This window comes from Neovison vison, chromosome 8, assembly GCF_020171115.1.
Source record: "Neovison vison isolate M4711 chromosome 8, ASM_NN_V1, whole genome shotgun sequence".
Taxonomy (NCBI): Eukaryota; Metazoa; Chordata; class Mammalia; order Carnivora; family Mustelidae; genus Neogale; species Neogale vison.
The window spans coordinates 24,625,599-24,642,672 of NC_058098.1; the positions used below are offsets into that span (position 1 = coordinate 24,625,599).

Sequence of the window (17,074 nt, forward strand, 5' to 3'; positions counted from 1 at the left end):
CTTCGACCTACCTGTGTTTTCCTCATCCTCCTGCCTGCTGGGGTTGAGGGCCATGACCTGTACGGTCACAGAGTTGCGAGAGACAGTGCCACCGCTCCGCCCTGGAGGCCACACCTTATGAGTCTGCATGTGTTTCTTGACATTAGATTTCTGGGCAAAGGCACGGCCACATGCAATGCACTGGAAGGGCTTCTCACCGGTGTGGCTGTGGGAAACAAAGCCCGTCAGCGCCCTCACATAGGAACTGGGATGTGACCCCAGCAAAGGAGCTCACAGCCGCCAAGAAGGCCCAGACAGAGCCTGCGGATGCCCCTGGCCATCATTCTGACACCATGAGGACAAGCGCCAGACCAGAGGCAGAAAGACCCTGGGACCTTAGTGACAGTATGGAGTTGCTCAGTCAACCAGCCCTGGAGCTGACCTTCTCTGTGGGCCCTGCCCATTCGGTGAGATAAAATATTTCATAAATGTTTAAGCGCTCTCAGAGAGGGATTTATTCTTTGAAGAAGAAATGGCACAGTCACAGCATAGCACTTGTACCATTATTTAATATTTTCCTTCAAATAAATCCACATTTTTAAAACTTCAAATACTTTAAAAATTAAGCTTCCTGTTGTCATATGGAAAACCCCTGATCATAAAAACAAAGTAACCAAAACTGCAAGAATTTATAAAACAGTATTATTACAATCTATACAGCTGCATTGTCCAATAAGGTGGACGCCCACATGGGACTATTTAAATTTAAATTCATTAAAATTAAATTAAATTAAAAATTCAGTTTCCTAGTCATACTGGCCTCATTTCAATGCTCAGTATCCGCATATGGTCAGTGGCTACCCTACTGGACAGTGCCAATTTGGGCATTGCCATCACTGCAGAAAGTTCTACTGAGCAATAGTAGTGTAGTCTAGTGAGGTCTTTTTTATATTTAACTTAATTTTTAAAATTAATTAATCAATTAATTAATATATACTGTATTAATGGTTTCAGAGGTATGGGCCTGTTCAGGTCTTGATCTCAGGGTTGTAAGTTCAAGCCCCACCTGGGCTCTACTCGTAGTCATCTTTGCAGAGCGTGGCACCCCCCGGGTCAGCCCGTTCTGCAGAAGTGAGGATTGAAGCATCCCTCGCCCCTGCAAAGACCCCACAGTTCAAGTACATTCCCCCCACCACCCCGCGGGGCTCAGACCTTCTTCACTGTAATGGGCAGGCGCCACAACTTTCACAGATCCCTCCTACTGCTCCTGAGACAGAAGAGGGAAAACCGACCTGACTTGGACAGAAGGTCTGAGAACCATGACAGGATGGGTGGGGCCTTGGCCATCACCCTGGCAAGGGGACTGAGCAGGGAGCCTTGCTTCTATTGTGGACGGTCCTCCAGCCAGGGCTGCCGAGGAGCCACCTGCCCCACCATGCCTGGGTACCTTCGGATGTGCTGCTGCAGGTCGAAGTTTTTGGTGAATGACTTGTCACAGTACGAGCACTTGAGTTTTTGAGGCTTGGGCTTCCCTGCAGCTGAAAAACAAGGTGGAGGATGGGTGGGGAACAGTGAGGCTGGGGGTATAAGTGAGGGCAAAAAGAGCAGCCTCCTATCTCTCTATCCCTTGGACGTGGAGCCAGAAGGCCCGGGGGGTCTACATGCACAGATAGGCAGGGGAAGTAGCACAGAGCCTCTCACAGTGCCTGGAGGAGGAACACCCAGGAAAGAGCAGAACCACCTCTGAAAGGCTCCCCTTGGCCTGTGGATAAAAATCCAAACTTGGTGCTGTGGCCTACAGGGCTATGCATCCTCTGCTTCCTGCCAACCTCATCATTCTCTCCATCCAGCTGCAGTGGACTCCTTGCTAACCTTGCAAGACCTCAGGTGATTGATATCTGTGCCCTCCCCCTCCACCACCACTTTCTAACACTGCCCCTGTCCCATTGCTAGAATCTCTGAAGGAGTCACAGACACCACTGCTTGCCTGATATCCACTGTCCCCCTTCTTCCCTCAAAACCCCCCAAATAATGGAAACATCAATATTCCTAGCTAAAAGAGACATTTCCCAGCTTCCTTTGCAGCTAGATAGGGTCATATGACTAAGTTGTGATCAATGAGGTGGAAGCAAAGCATCATGCAGAACTTCTGGAAGCTGGGAGATGCCCCTTTTATCCTTTTTATTGCCTGGAATATGAAACTGATGACCGGAGCTCCAGCAGCCATCTTAGATGGTGAGGCACCCTGATAACAGAAGCTATGCCCTGGGGGTAGCAGAGCAGAAAGGCAGGAGAAATGTAGGGACCCCATGACCACAGAAGCACACGATTTCCAAACTGCCTGCCACTGGCCTTGTTTTGCACAGGAGAAAAATAAGATTCAATCATTTTAAAGTCACTCTTACTTTGGACTTTCAACTACATACAACCATACTTCATCCTAGCCATCATAAGAGGGAAGATCAGAACTAAGCAGCCTTATGGACAGGAGAAGGCTGAAGAAAGAGAGGAAAGATGCCCCTGGAAGGTGGCGGGCCCACCTTCTGGGAGTCCACTGGCACCTTTGGCCCGGCGGGTCTTCAGTGTTGGTGGGGAGTCAAAGGTGGCCACCGTGCCCCCTGTAGCGCTGGTCATGGGGGCAGCTGGGTTTGGTCCTTTCGGTTTGAATCCCTGTTTGCCAGGGCTGTACACTGGAGGGGTGGGGTATACTGGAGCCTCCACACACTGGTTTGGCACCTAGAAGGACAGCACAGTGAGGGAGAGAGGCCTGGGAAGGATAGAAAAGAACTAGACCAGCCAGGGGGACCCTCACTCTGGTCCTGGCTAAACTCAGCCAGGATCGCAATCCTAACCCCTCCATCTGGTTCAGTCAGCCCAGTCACTCCCAAGACCCTGTAGAACTTCATGGAGCCAGTAAGCTAGAAGCAGCTTTGGAGCCAGACAGTCTGGGTTCAAATCCTGACTCTGTCACTTATCTAAGTGATCTCGGAAAAGTCTTCCAATATCTCTCAATTCCCCAGGTGTAAAATGGGGCTAATGAGAGTACTCCTCTCCTTGGGTTGTAGTGAGGATTAAATGAGTTAACATGTGAAGAGCTCAGAAGGGTGCCTAGCATACAATAAATGTTCAATAAACATTAGCTGCTGTTACAGCATTATTGGTAGTAGTAGTTTGTTAGCAAAGGAGAACCAGGAAGTCAGAAGGGTCTGTATCCTTACCAGTAACCCCGCTTCCTAACTGACCCTGCCTGATGCCACACCAGCATCTCTCAACTGAGAACGGACCCTGAAGCCACAAAAAGTTCATTCACGCCAAATGAATTCTCCGCCACTCAAACCTCGTTAACACTAAGCTTACGCCATGACACCAGGGCATTGTGAAAATTTCATTAATTCAATGATTTACTCATCATTCATTGGTTTTTCCAGGCTGGCTTATCCAAAACTTCACTTCCTATCCTCCTCTGCTTTTTTCTTTTTCTTTATAGACTTATCATTATCTAATAAATTATGTGTTTTACTTACTTATCTATTATCTGCCTACTTCCATGAAGGCAGGGGCTTTTGGTCCACTTTTGTTTACTGTTCCATCCCAAGCCTTGAGTCATCCTTGCCACAGAGTGGATATATAATAAATATTCACTGAGCCAGTGAATTCATTTATATATTATAATATAATGAACATAAAAAAGGTATACTTGTTCATTCATGTGATCAAAATATATTTGGTCTTCATCCACAGTTCCTGGAAATGCTTCAGAGCCATAAAAGTGAAATGGGTGTCTTATTATTTTTGTTTGTTTTATTACTGATGAAAGTGACTTTTGGCCCTGATCCAAGGGCAGGCTGGTTGCCTAGAGGACCAACCATGTGCCTGATGGTTTAGAACGTTCAGTCCCATTCCCCAACCTCTGGGCAATGAGGAAGGGCTACAGGTTCAACTAGCCACAGCCTATGACTTAATCATGATTATGTATTGAAACCTCCATAAGAAATCCAGAGGACTGGGTTTGGACAGCTTCCAGGTTGACGAACACATGGATGTGGGGTGAGTGGGACACAGAGTCTCCATGCCCCTTTCCCACACCTCACTCTATGTACCTCTGCATTGGGTTGTTGATCCCATATCCTTTATTATATCCTTTAATAAACTGGTAAACATAAATGCTCCCAAATTCATGAGCTGCTCTAGCAAATTAACAGAACCTAAGGAGGAGGTTGCTTGAACTTCCAACCTGTGGCCTGTCCGTCAAAAGCACAGGTAGCTTGCAACTGGCTAAAGTGGGTGTGAGGGCAATCTTGCAGGACTGAACCCTTAACCTGTGGGATCTGCTGTTATCTCTGGGTAGATAGCATCAGAAATGAGTTGAAATTCTTGGACACTGTGCTGGTGTCTGAGAACTGCCTGGCATCGTGAGGGGGTGTTGGGAGCGGGACCTCACCCAATAATGGAATTGGGTCCAGGAACGAGAAGAGTTGCTATCAGTAGATGCATGTGTTGGGCATCTAATAGGGCACCATCTGGTATGGTAGGTGCTTCTGCTAGATCTCGTCTGTTGGCCTTTGACACCATTCCTACACGTTCCATGCTCTCCCCTGATATGCACATTCTCAGACTCCCTTACCAGCAAGGTTCTGAGCACAAATTAGGCTCTGCCCACGAGAAGCACCTGCAAGAAATCTGGAAGGCAGAGAAAGGTAGAAACTGCTTTCCTCTGGCAGCGGAGGCGGGAGACAGAAAGGTGTGTGGTCCTAAATTTCAGATGGCTGGGGGTGCCTGGGTGACTCAGTGGGTTAAAGCCTCTGCTTTCGGCTCAGGTCATGATCCCAGGGTCCTGGGATAGAGCCCCACATCGGGTTCTCTGCTCAGTGGGGAGCCTGCTTCCCCCTCTCTCTCTGCCTGCCTCTCTGCCTATTTGTGATCTCTGTGTGTTAAATAAAAATCAAATAAAATCTTTAAAAAAATAAAAATAAATAAATTTTGGATGGATGGCTGAACCCTCCATCCCCCTCCTGACCCCCAGCCTCAAGGACGGCAGCACAGTGACAGAATCCTACAGCTTCCCCAGCTCTGGGCACAGCTGGAGCGTCCTGGCCCTCTGGGCCAAGCAACAACAGTGAATCTGAAAACCAGTGGCCTCTGCCAATTCTGCCCTTTGCTCCGTCTAGCCCTCCTGAAGCCACCTTTGTAAGCACCTGGCCTCCTGCATTAAATCCCTTTGCCAGAAATGCCTAGAGTGGTCCCTATTTTCCTGACCAGGAAATAAAGCTTTGCTTGACCTTCAAAAAAACAAAACAAAACAAAAAAAAAACGTGGCATCGGTTTCCCTACTTCTTAAATCAGCTGGCCTACCCTGGCCAACAGAAGAGACCCGGTCACAAGCCTAAGCTCCAGGAGGCCACAGGCATTTCTGCTTGCATAACCGTGCCTCTCCCGCTGCTGTGAGCACATGCCTGGCAAGCCCGCTAGAGGAAGAGGGGTGCCCTGGAGCAGGGCTGGGTTACTCAACTTGTCCCACCTACGGGCTGTCCTATAGCAACTGACAGCTGCCATCTCTGCACACCTGGGAGAGCCCGGCCAAGGTCAGCAGAGTTGCCAAGCCAGCCATGTAGGATAAGAACAATGAACACATTCTGCCATATACCACTGAGGTTCTGTGGAACTTCCTTCCACAGCCCTAGCTAACCCATACACCTAGCTTATTAAAAAAAATGTTAAGAGCCTGGGGCACCCGGGTGGCTCATCGGTTGGGCGTCCAACTCTTGATTTTGGCTTGGGTCATGATCTCAGGGGTCATGAGATCGAGCCTTATGCTGGGCTTCTGCGCTCAGCGTGGAGTCTGCCTAAGATCCTCTCCCTCTGCCCCTCCCCCTGCTCTCCCTCTCTCTCTCTCTAAAAAAATAAATAAAATATTTAAAAATGTAAGGGATATTCACATAGATAATTTTTTGGAATCTTCTCCCAAAAACATTGGTGTTCTCAGAATGTTCTGAGCCCTCCCTGAGGGCAGCTTCTATTTCTGCTACAACCTCTACTTCATACCCCCTTCTCAAGGCTTGCATTCTACCCTTACAGGTATGATGGCTGGATTAAAGTCCTTCTCTCCCATGATGCGGATACCCCCCCCAATCTGGTTCTGTCTCCCACAGTACCTCTGGCACCATCTGGCACACAGCTGGTGCTCAGGAAAGGTTCAGGTTACCCATGATAACCAGAACCAGTTTCTCTCCCTCCACCCCAAACCCCGAACTCAGCTCACCTCCAGGGGTGGGTAAGGCTGCATTCCCAATGCCTGGATCTCCACCGTGCCACTCCCAGCCAGGGGCGCTGTGGCACTGTACACCTCCACCACGCCATTGCTGCCAGGGTTGGGACGCCCAGGGGGCCCCAGGCTCTGGGGTGGGGGCGGTGGGGGTTGGGGTGGTGGGGGTGGGGGCAGTGGCGGAGGGGGTGGAGGAGGTGGCGGAGGCTGCGTGAGGTAGCTTGGTGCGGAATGCATGTTCAGGCTGCTCTGAAATCAGAAAAGAGAATTAAAGTGTCACACCTTCTTGATACCAGCTGTCTTGTTATCAGACGAGAAGGACATTGGTCTTAGCCAGTGACGTGGAAAGAAGAGCCCCTCACAAGGCAGCTCAGAGGACAGGGCTGATGGGAGGCATGGCAACAGAGTCATGAAGAACACCGAGGAAGCATCAACCAGGTGCCATTACCCCTTTTCTCTAGGAAAGTCGACAAAAATGGCCCAGCTTGGACACCTGAGTTGATCTAATAGCCCCAGCGTTGCTGTCCTAGGAGGGCTTGCTTGTGGGGCCCGCTCTGAGATCCTGCCTTGTGGAAGGTTGCCTAGGACCACTAAGGCTATTTTGCTCCCCTAGGGCACTGACCATTCTGTACGAGGTCACCTAGATCATTTGTACGGACAATATGATCTGGGGTGAACACCTCCTTTCCTTCTAAGAGTATGGAATTTTGGTCACTTTGGCACCTCCATGACCAATCCCCAAGAAAAGCCCTGAGCCTTGAATCTTAGGTATGCTTTCTGGGCAGAACATGCACACACATTGCTGCTTTCCTCTGCTGGAGGAAAAAGTGTTTTGGGCAATCTCTCCCTACTGCCCCAAGAAGAGGAACTTTAGAAACCTATGCCTCAGTTCCTCCAGACTCCAGCCCATGTCTTTTTCCCTTGCTGATCCTGCTGTGTATCCTTTGTCAGGAATAAACGATAGCCACCAGTACAACTATCCCAAGTCCCCGGAGTCTTTCTAGAGAGTGTGTGGGTGGCTGTGTGGGTGTGGGTGGCTGTAGACCCCTGAAATGCAGCCACTGACTTCTAGAAATTTCTTCCACAAAAATAAAAACAAACAGGTGGGCAAAGATATGTGTACATGGATGCTTCTCTAGTAGTTTTTATAATGGCAAAAAATGGCAATGACCTACATATCTGTTAACAGAAGCCTGGCTATGTAGGCAAGAGTCCATCCACACAATGGAATATTTTACAGTTATTAAAATGATTGTGATCATGGGTGCCTGGCTGACTCAGCTGGTAGAGCATGCAACTCTCAATCTCTGGGTCATGAATTCAAGGCTCACATTGGGCAAAAAGCTTACTTTAAAAAAAAAAAAAAAAAGGCCGGTGATCAGTATTTCATAAAGGATGCTCCCCTCAATTGCTGTTCCTTGGGTTCCACAGTCAAGCATGTTTGGGGAAAAATCTGGGGTGACAATAATCAAAAGTGTTTTACTCCAGGAAAAAAATAAATAAATAAAGCGAGGGACAGGGCAAGGAAAGAAACTGAATGTCTCCACCCTGGGCTGGTTTGACCAAAGATTCTTTGTGTACTGGAACATCCGAAGGAGCCACTCTTCTGAGGAACACTGTTTGGAAAATACTCATATAGAACTGTAGGCTCAGATGATGATTTTAAGCAAAAGGCAAAACTTTTAAAAAAGCAAATTTCAGAACAGTGCATATTAACATGGTCCACTGATACAACTATGTGTATTATAAATGTATTTATATATAAAGCTGTTCCGCAGGTCACCTGGGTGGCTCAGTTGGTTAAGCATCTGCCTTCCACTCAGGTCATGATCCCACGGTCCTGGGATCGAGTCCCATATCAGGCCCCTTGCTCAGCAGGGCACCTGCTTCTCCCTCTGCCTCTGCTGCTCCCCCTGCTTTTGCTCTCTCTCCCTCTCTCTCTCTCTTTCTCTGACAAAAGAAGTAAATAAAATCTTAAAAAAAAAAAGTCGGGGCGCCTGGGTGGCTCAGCAGGTTAAAGCCTCTGCCTTCGGCTCAGGTCATGATCTCGGGGTCCTGGGATCGAGTCCCGCATCGGGCTCTCTGCTCGGCAGGGAGCCTGCTTCCTCCCCTCTCTCTCTCTGTCTGCCTCTCTGCCTACTTGTGATCTGTCTGTCAAATAAATAAATAAATAAAAATCTTTAAAAAAAAAAAAAAAAGCCAAAAAACTGTTTCTCTATTTGCATTTAAAGATCAGGGAATCCAGACACCAAAATTCTAGCAGAGTTTTCTTTGGGGAGAGAGAGCATGGCTGGTTGATTAATTGATTGACTTCCCAACTTTTATTCTTTCTTTTTTAATTGTTTTTAAAGATTTAATTTTTAAATAATCTCTACACCCAATGTAGGGCTCAAACTCACAACACTATGATCAAGAGTCACGTGCTCTACCAACTAAGCCAGCCAGATGCCACCCCCCCAAACTTATATTCTTTTTTTTTTTTTAAGAATTTATTTATGGGGCACATGGGTTGCTCAGTGGGTTAAGCCTCTGCCTTCAGCTCGGGTCATGATCTCAGGGTCCTGGGATCGAGCCCCGCATCGGGGTCTCTGCTCAGTGGGCCCCGCTCTCTCTCTGCCTGCCTCTCTGCCTACTTGTGATCTCTCTCTGTCAAATGAATGAATGAATGAATGAATGAATAAATAAATAAAGTATTTATTTATTTATTTATTTGTGTGTGTGTGTGTGTGTGTCAGATAGAGAGCACAAGTAGGGGAAGTTGCAGGCAGAGGGAGAAGCAGGATCCCTGCTAAGCAGGAAGCCCCATGTGGGACTCAATCCCAGGACCTGGGATCATGAACTGAGCTGAAGGCAGGCGCTTAACTGCTTGAGCCACCCCGGAGTCCCTCCCCCAACTTTTATTCTGAAAAATCTCAAATCTACAGAAAGGCTGCAAAAAGTACAGGGATCAGGGGCCCATGGCTGGCTCAGTGAGTGCAGCATGTGGCTCTTGATCCCAGAGTCATGAGTTCCAGCCCCACATGGGCATAGAGATTAAACAAAACAAAGAATACATTGATCAGTCTTACATTTCATCTAATTTACCAGTTGTTACCATTTGGCCTCCTCTGCAAGGTGCACATATGGGTGTGTGCATGCAGGTAAATGTACATACACACAGGGTTATATTTGTGTTTCCGCAAGCCACGTGACAGCTGCAGACATTGTAACACTCTGTTCTTCAATACTGGATTCCATGCGTCTCCTAAGAACAGGATATTCTCCCATATAACCACAATTTGACAATCGCACTCAGGAAATTGCGTGTTGATATAATACTACTATCTAAAATATTCAAATTCCTCCTATTCTCATTTCCCCAAAGTGTCCCAATAATGCCTTTGGATTCTTTCCCCCCAGTCCAGGATCCAACCAAGAACTGCATATTGCCAAGGGAAGGGTAGGCAAATGGGTGAAGGGAAGCAGGAAATACAGGTGGAAAAGAAAAACAAAAAAACCTCACACATTGTAGTCGGTTGCCATGTCTCTCTAGTTTCCAGAGCAATTAAACTTTGTTCTTACTTTTCTGTTGTGTATTTTCTAACATTTTCCAATGGATAAGGAACACTTTTGTTAAGAAGTTAGGAGGGGGCACCTGGGTGGCTCAGTTGGTAAGGCATCCGACTCCTGATTTCGGCTCAGGTGACAATCTCAGGGTCATGGGATTGAGTCTCACATGGGGCTCTGTGCTCAGTGGGGAGTCTGCTTGAGATTCTCTCTCTCCCTCTCCCTCTGCCCCTCCTCTCCTCACCCTCACTCCCTGTGCACACACCTGTGCTCACTCTCGCAAATAAATAATCTTTTTAAAAATTTTTTTTAAATTGTCAGAGTAAAGCTCTTTTTTAAAATTTTTTTTTTAAATTTTATTTATTTATTTGACACAGAGAAAGAGAGACCATAAGTGGGCAGACAGATAGGCCGGGGGGGGTGGAGAAGCATGCTCCCCACTGAGCAGAGAGCCTGATGTGGGGCTCCATCCCAGGACCCTGAGATCATGACCTGAGCCGAAGGCAGAGGCTTAACCCACTGGGCCACCCAGGCGCCCTTACATCTTTTTATTTTTAAGATTTTATTTATTCGAGACAGAGAGAGTACAAGAGGGGGTAGAGTCAGAGGGAGAAGCAGACTCCCCACTGAGCAGGGAACCCAATGTAGGACTTAATCCTGGGACTCCAGGATCATGACCTGAGCTGAAGGCAGTCTTTTAACCGACTGAGCCACCCAGGTGCCCAAATAAATCAATCTTTTTTTTTTTTTTTTCCAAATAAATCAACCTTAAAAAAAAAAAAGAAAAGATGGGCGCCTGGGTGGCTCAGTGGGATCGAGTCCCGCATCAGGCTCTCTGCTCGGCAGGGGGCCTGTTTCCTCCTCTCTCTCTCTGCCTGCCTCTCTGCCTACTTGTGATCTCTCTCTGTCAAATAAATAAATAAAATCTTAAAAAAAAAAAAAAAAAGAAAAGAATAAAAATAGGAGGGTGTCTGGCTGGCTCAGTCAGTATACATGTGCCTCTTGATCTTGAGGTTGGGGGTCAAGAGTTCAAGTCCCATGTTGGGCATAGAGACTACTTATTTAAAAAAAAAGAAGAAGAAGAAGAAGAAGAAGAAGAAGAGTAAAAATATGAGTCAAAATAACCAGACTATGGCTATGAAAACCCAAAGTAATGTTCTAGGTCTCAACTAAAGTGACACCTTCCCTACCCACAGCAGCGCAGGCCAAGGGGAGACTGACAGTCCCTCTTCAGCATGAGAGAGCTGAGGCCATCCACTCTTCTTTCTACAAAGCTCCAAATTCACGGCGGGCAACATACAGGCCTGGAGTCAAGACCCTACGAGAAGCCAGCCCCCTCCTTACCTGCACAGGCGGGGGGCCCTGGGACATGGGCTGGTCCAAGGACGTGAAGGCCGACATGGCAGACATTAGCACGTCATCACTCACCAAGATGTTCCCCTGCACCAGGGTCTGGATCAGCGGGGATGGGGGCACAGTAATGTACGTGGAGATCTGGGTAGTGAGAGAGAGAGAGAGAAGGGAAGAGAAGAAAAGGGGAGAGAAGAGAAAGGATATGTCTGAGTCTTTGGAAGGAAACAGGGCAGGATGAAAAGGCTTGGGCTCTGGAATCCCACAGACCTGTGTTTCATTTCCACCTCAGCTTCTCCCTGCTGTATGACCCTGGGGAAGTCACTCCACCTTTCAGAACTTCCATTTCCTTATCTATGAAATGAGAATAAGTCACAACTCTCTGTAAGACAAATACCCCCTAATACTTACTGGTATCTCTCCTAGAATAACACTCATACATGTCTACCAGGAGTCCATAAACAACAGTATTCTGTGTAGTTTTATTTCTAATAGCGAATAACTAGAAAGAGTCTCAGTGTCCATCAAAGGGTAAACAGAGTAAAAAATACAATATAGTCATGGCATAGAATACTACACAGCAGACAAAAGGTATTACATGAGAAACCAAATTATATAATAACATGCAGATTATATTTTCTTACTTAAAAGATTTTAAAGTAATAGCACTGTATAATTCCTATGGGAATCACCATGCCCTGTGTTAAGAGAGGTCTGCGGCAGCCTGAGAAGTATCACTGTACAGGTCCTATGGCTCTGGGGTGAATGCTTTTATTCTGACAGCAGGAATTATGTCTATACAACGGAAGGAGATAATGTTTTAAAGGAATGAGCAGACAAGAGGCAGCCAGAAGGAAACCTGACACCTTGACCTACCATCCCGAGACATGTCTAGCCTCCTTATGGGGATCCTTTAATCCCTCTAAGAGCCCTTGACCCAGGATGTCTCTGCTATCCCCTGACCTCCAGACCTGCAGATCTGTCTGCGTCTTCACTCCCTCCACTTAAAGAACGATGGATACCGCAAATCCAGCATGACCAGTGGACTCCTGACATCCCCCCCACCAAATCTTCTTGCTGTTTTCCCCACTTCGGGAAATGGCCACTTCATCTCTGCAGGGGATCCCCCTCGACTCCTTCTGATCTCACACCTCACATCCAACCCATCCACAAGCTCTACGGGCTCCACCTTCAAAACATTTCCAAAATCTCATCACTTCTCTTCACCTCCACTGCCACCATCCCAGTCAAGCCACCACCACCAGATTGGTACAACAGGTCCCTAAATTTCCTGGGTTTCTCTCTTGACTCTCACCAAAATCCATTCACTCTACAGCAGCCAGAGTAATATAGTTTAAGTGTAAATCAGACTATGTCCATCGTCTGTTCAAAACCTTCCAAAGGCTCCCATCTCACTCAGAGTAAAAGCCCACAAAACCCACATGTTTGTCAGGATTCCCCCTGTTCCCTGTCTGACCTTATCATCTCCTGCTCTTCTCCTCACTCACTCAGCCCCAGCCATGCTCACCTCCTTGCTGGTCCCAGAATAAACCCAGCACACTCTCACCCCAGGGCCTTTGCATTTGCAGATCCCTTCTCCTGAAATACTCTTCCCCAAACTAGCAGCATGACTCATTCCCTCATCACCTTAGGTCTCTCCTCATATGCCACCTCTTCCCCAAGTACCATTTACAAAATGGCAAAACCTCCCATCCCTGTCTTGGCATCCCCATCCCTCTGCACTTAACATCCTAAAAAAAGTCTGTCTTTCCATATGTGTTTGGTACTATTTCACCCACCTCCATAAGGGCAGTGATTTGGAACATTTGTCTATCACGATGCCCAGACAGTGCCTGACACAGAGTGCAAGCTCAAAAAAGACTTGAATGAATGAATGAACGAACACACAAACAAACGTATACCTGGCGATTGGCAGGAGGCGGGGCCTGCTGGACAGCTGCAGGGGCTGCCGAAGGGGTGTAGATGCTGTTGGTGGCCAATGAGACGGTGGCCAGGGGTGGGGCATTCCCCTGGCACTGTTCCCGCTTGTGGGTCATAAATGCTGGCAGCGAGTTGAACTGCTTCTTACACTTTCCGCAAAGAAAGACATCCTCATCATCTTGGGGTCACACCCACACGAACAGAGGGAGAGGAACAATGATGAAAAGCGAGATAAATGAGAGGGCACCACAGTGAGAGACAGGAGAAAACCTGTGGCTGGACCACAAGCATGCCACCTTAACAGAAATCTGTGACTCAACGTGCATGTGTCTAGTGCCAATTTTGTGCTTCCAAAAGGAGATTTCAAAACCACGTAGGCTCCTACAGGAATATCCAGTCATGTCTACCCAGGTATTGAAAAATTATGAATCAGGAAATAGTAGAGTGGGTGTGCTTCAAAGCTGAGAAATTTTGGAATCTTTATCCCACCTGAATTGTTCATCAGTCCCCAAATGGGCTACATGACCTTCTATGTTTCGGCATCCCCTGCTCCCTCTGCAGGCTTCTTCTCTCAGAACAACTCAGGCCACAAGACTCTGCTCAGATGTCACCTCCTTCAGGAAGCCTTCCTAAAGCTAGTCGCCACAGTTCCTTCTGCTGGGTGCATCGCTCATATCATACTTCTTCCCAGTACCGTCAGACTGTGAATCCCCCAAAAGGGAGGAAATAAGTCTTACTTATTACCATAACTAGCAGGATCTCCTGGGTATGTAGGAGCCCCTCAATGGGTATTTGCTGAATGAGTGAAAAACTCAATGAATGATTAGCTATAGTTGATACCACCCACTGAGGGTGGCCATGGTAGACCACTGCCATGTACTGTACCAAGCACTTGACACATTGTGGCTGAAATGTCTACTTGTTGGGGTGCCTCGGAGGCTCAGTTGGTTAAGCATCTGTCTTTGGCTAGGGTCCTGATCCCAGGGTCCTTAGATCGAGCACTACATCGGGTTCCCTGTTCAGTTGGAAGCCTGCTTCTCCCTCTCCCATGCCCCCTGCTTGTGTTCCCTCTCTCACTATATCTTTCTCGGTCAAATAAGTGAATAAAATCTTAAAAAAAAAACAAAAACAAAAAACGTCTACTTGTTATTCAACAGCCACTCTTCCTTCTTAGACAGTAATAGTGGGAAACATGACCATCTAACTAAAGACTCTATCTCCCAGCCTTCTTTGCAGCTAGACATCATGTGACTGAATTCTAACCAATAGGATAAGAGCAAAAGTATACTGTCTATGCAACTTTTTTTTAAAGGAAGGCATATAGGGATGCGTGGGTGGCTCAGTCAGTCAAGCATCTGCCTTTGGCTGGACTCATGATCCCAGAATGCTGGGATCAGGTCCCACATCGGGCTCCTTGTTTGGCGGGGAGTCTGCTTCTCTCTCTGCCTCTTCCTGCCACTCCCCAGGCTCATGCTTTCTCTCTCTCTGACAAATAAATATATAAAATATTTTTTAAAAAAGGAAGGCATATAGGGGCGCCTGGGTGGCTCAGCCGGTTAAGCTTTTGCCCTTGCCTTGGGTCATGATCCTGGGGTCCTGGGATGGAGCCCCACACTGGGCTCCCTGCTCAGCAGGGAGTCTGCTTCCCCCTTCACCACACTTGTGTTTGCTCTCTCTCTCAAATAAATAAATAAATTCTTTTAAAATAACAAAATAAAAAATAAAAGGAAGGAGTATAACTTCTACTTTGTTCTTTCTTCCCTTCGTGTTGGCTAGAATGTAGAAATGAAAGTGGAAAGCTGGAGCAGCCAACCTGGACAGCAGGCAGAGGGCAACAGAACCTTAAGAAAGAAAGGGTCTGAGTCTCACCACACCCACCCCAAATGCACATCAGGACTTCGTGTAAGAGAGAAATAAGCATTCATCTCTACAAACCACAAGAAACTTGTGCTCCTTATTTACAAAACAACTGAAAGTGAGTCCCAAGCATCCTCACAAGGTCTCTAAGAGGTTAAGACTATTATCCTCATTTTACAGATGTAGAAACTGAGGCACAGAGAAGTTTACTTACTTGCCCAAGGTCACAGAGCCAGGAACTATGGGAACAAGGATTCAAACCCAGGTGGGTATCTCTCTGTGCCCAGAATTGTTCCCAAGTGTTCAAAAATGTTTGTGGAATGAATAAATGAACACACAGACTCAACACAGGGATCTAAAGTTCCTTGTCTTCTCTGTGTCTCAGGGGCCTGGCCTGGAAATTGGAGATTCATGTTCAGCCTGCTCTTTCCATAGAGGAGAGGTTGAGAAATAACTTTCTGGTCAAAGGTGCAAGGATTACTAAACTCCTAGCCATTCCCTATGTCATGAGCCTCACATTCACTAAGTGATTGAGAAAGTGCGTCCTCATGGCCAAGAAGAAACAAGCCTGAGCCTGAAGACCCAGGCTGGGAGGAAGGGGAGAGGGTTCAGACACCAGATGGTATCCTGGGCACCCCAGTAGGCAATTCACTCCCATACCCCCTCATGAGCCCCATGTGCTTTTCACAGGAAGCTACCCACCCTTCCCACTGGTGAACCTGCCCAGATACTTACCCAGTGGCTGGATAGCAGGAGGTGCATTGACACTCTGGCCTGTTGGATCAGGGACTGCTCCTTGGCCATCCAACAGTGACTGGACGGCCAGGACGGTCTGATTGTCCATTCCTGAAAAAAGAAATGGAGTCTCTGACTTCCCCTTCACAAGCCAGACCCAAAGCAAGCCCTCTGTGGCAAAGATGGCTGGCTGTGCCCCAATATACATTCTCTCCTACTTCCACTGTAATAGAACCCAAGATTTTTGGCTGAAAATATGGCCCCACAATAAAGATTACATTTTCCAGCTACTCTTGCAGCTAGGGACTGTCTAAATTCTGGACAATGGGGGAAGAAAGGTGTTCTATGGCAGTACCTAGGAAGTTATTTTAAAACTTCCTGGTACGGGATGCCCTTTTTTTGCCCTATCCTCCACCCTGCTTCCTACAATGAGAATAGGATCATGGGGAGTCTAGAGCCACCACCCCAGATCATAAAGATAAGAGCCATACCCTAGGGATTGCAGGGCACAATCGGGAAAGGTCCTGGGCCTCTGAGAACCTTGTAGAACACAGCCACCCTTGGAGGTTTGGGCTGTCTTCCTCTGGTCTCCCATATGAAAGAAATAAACTTCTACCTTGTTTAAACCACTGCTAGACTAGGCTTCTCTCTTCCTCAGGGAACAGTCTGATCCTAAATCATAAGCCCCTCCACAAATCATGTTACTGAGTCTTCCCCATCCTACCCCACAAATTTGTTTGCTCTTGGGCGTCCCTGCTTCCCTTGTTTTCCGACGTGTACTTCTTTCAGTTCCTCAGTAAACAGTCTAATCGAATTTATGGTCAGGATACCCGTGGGAACCTGAGTACTTCCATGTTTTCCAGTCAGCTGTCACTACTGCTGAGGTTCATAATAGTACAGTCCAGCCATGTCATCAGCTGGAGGACGGGCCTCCTCACATCTAAGTGGCCACCAAACCACACTGCCTCCCTCCCAAAAAACCCAGAGGGTGCCTCCTTCTCTCCTTCCCCACAGCCAATGCTCTGCTTCCAACCTCTTCCAACCTTTTACCTGGACACCTGCTCCAGCTTCCAAAGGCAATGCAAATTAGAACTATTAGCTGCCACAGCCAAAGTGAATTCATATTTTCTCTTGTCCCAATGCATGTTGTGTCTCTCCTGAGGCCAGCACTTCCCTCCAACCTCTCCTGCTCCCTCAGAAACCACTCTCCACAGCAAATAGTCCCTGTCTTCACAGTAGGTCTGCAACCTCTCCTTCCCATCAACACTACACATGCTCAGGTCTCTCTAGAATTCCCTCTCTTTGAACCCATGTTCCTATTTCTCCTCCCTTCAACAAGAATCATCCTTCCAACTCCTCTACATACCTCCCAATCCTCCTCTACCCACTTCATGGGCTTAAGCC

At 47.4% G+C, this 17,074-nt stretch overlaps 1 protein-coding gene across 4 annotated transcripts in view; it reads right to left on the minus strand.

The window, feature by feature from the left end:
- Positions 1 to 17,074, minus strand: part of ZNF341 (zinc finger protein 341) — a 49,938-nt gene that overhangs the window by 23,872 nt on the left and 8,992 nt on the right. For 2 of the 4 annotated variants that reach the window (XM_044263224.1, XM_044263223.1), the window contains exons 2-8: positions 15,671 to 15,781; positions 13,060 to 13,256; positions 11,132 to 11,281; positions 6,239 to 6,490; positions 2,520 to 2,715; positions 1,427 to 1,517; positions 12 to 205 (exon numbers count right to left, since the gene is read on the minus strand). In XM_044263224.1, coding sequence (XP_044119159.1) covers positions 12 to 205; positions 1,427 to 1,517; positions 2,520 to 2,715; positions 6,239 to 6,490; positions 11,132 to 11,281; positions 13,060 to 13,256; positions 15,671 to 15,779 — 1,189 coding nt within the window. In that variant the 5' untranslated portion in view covers positions 15,780 to 15,781. Of the gene's footprint in view, positions 1 to 11; positions 206 to 1,426; positions 1,518 to 2,519; positions 2,716 to 6,238; positions 6,491 to 11,131; positions 11,282 to 11,407; positions 11,489 to 13,059; positions 13,257 to 15,670; positions 15,782 to 17,074 lie in introns of those variants that run through there. The other 2 variants (XM_044263226.1, XM_044263225.1) reach the window with 2 other exon arrangements.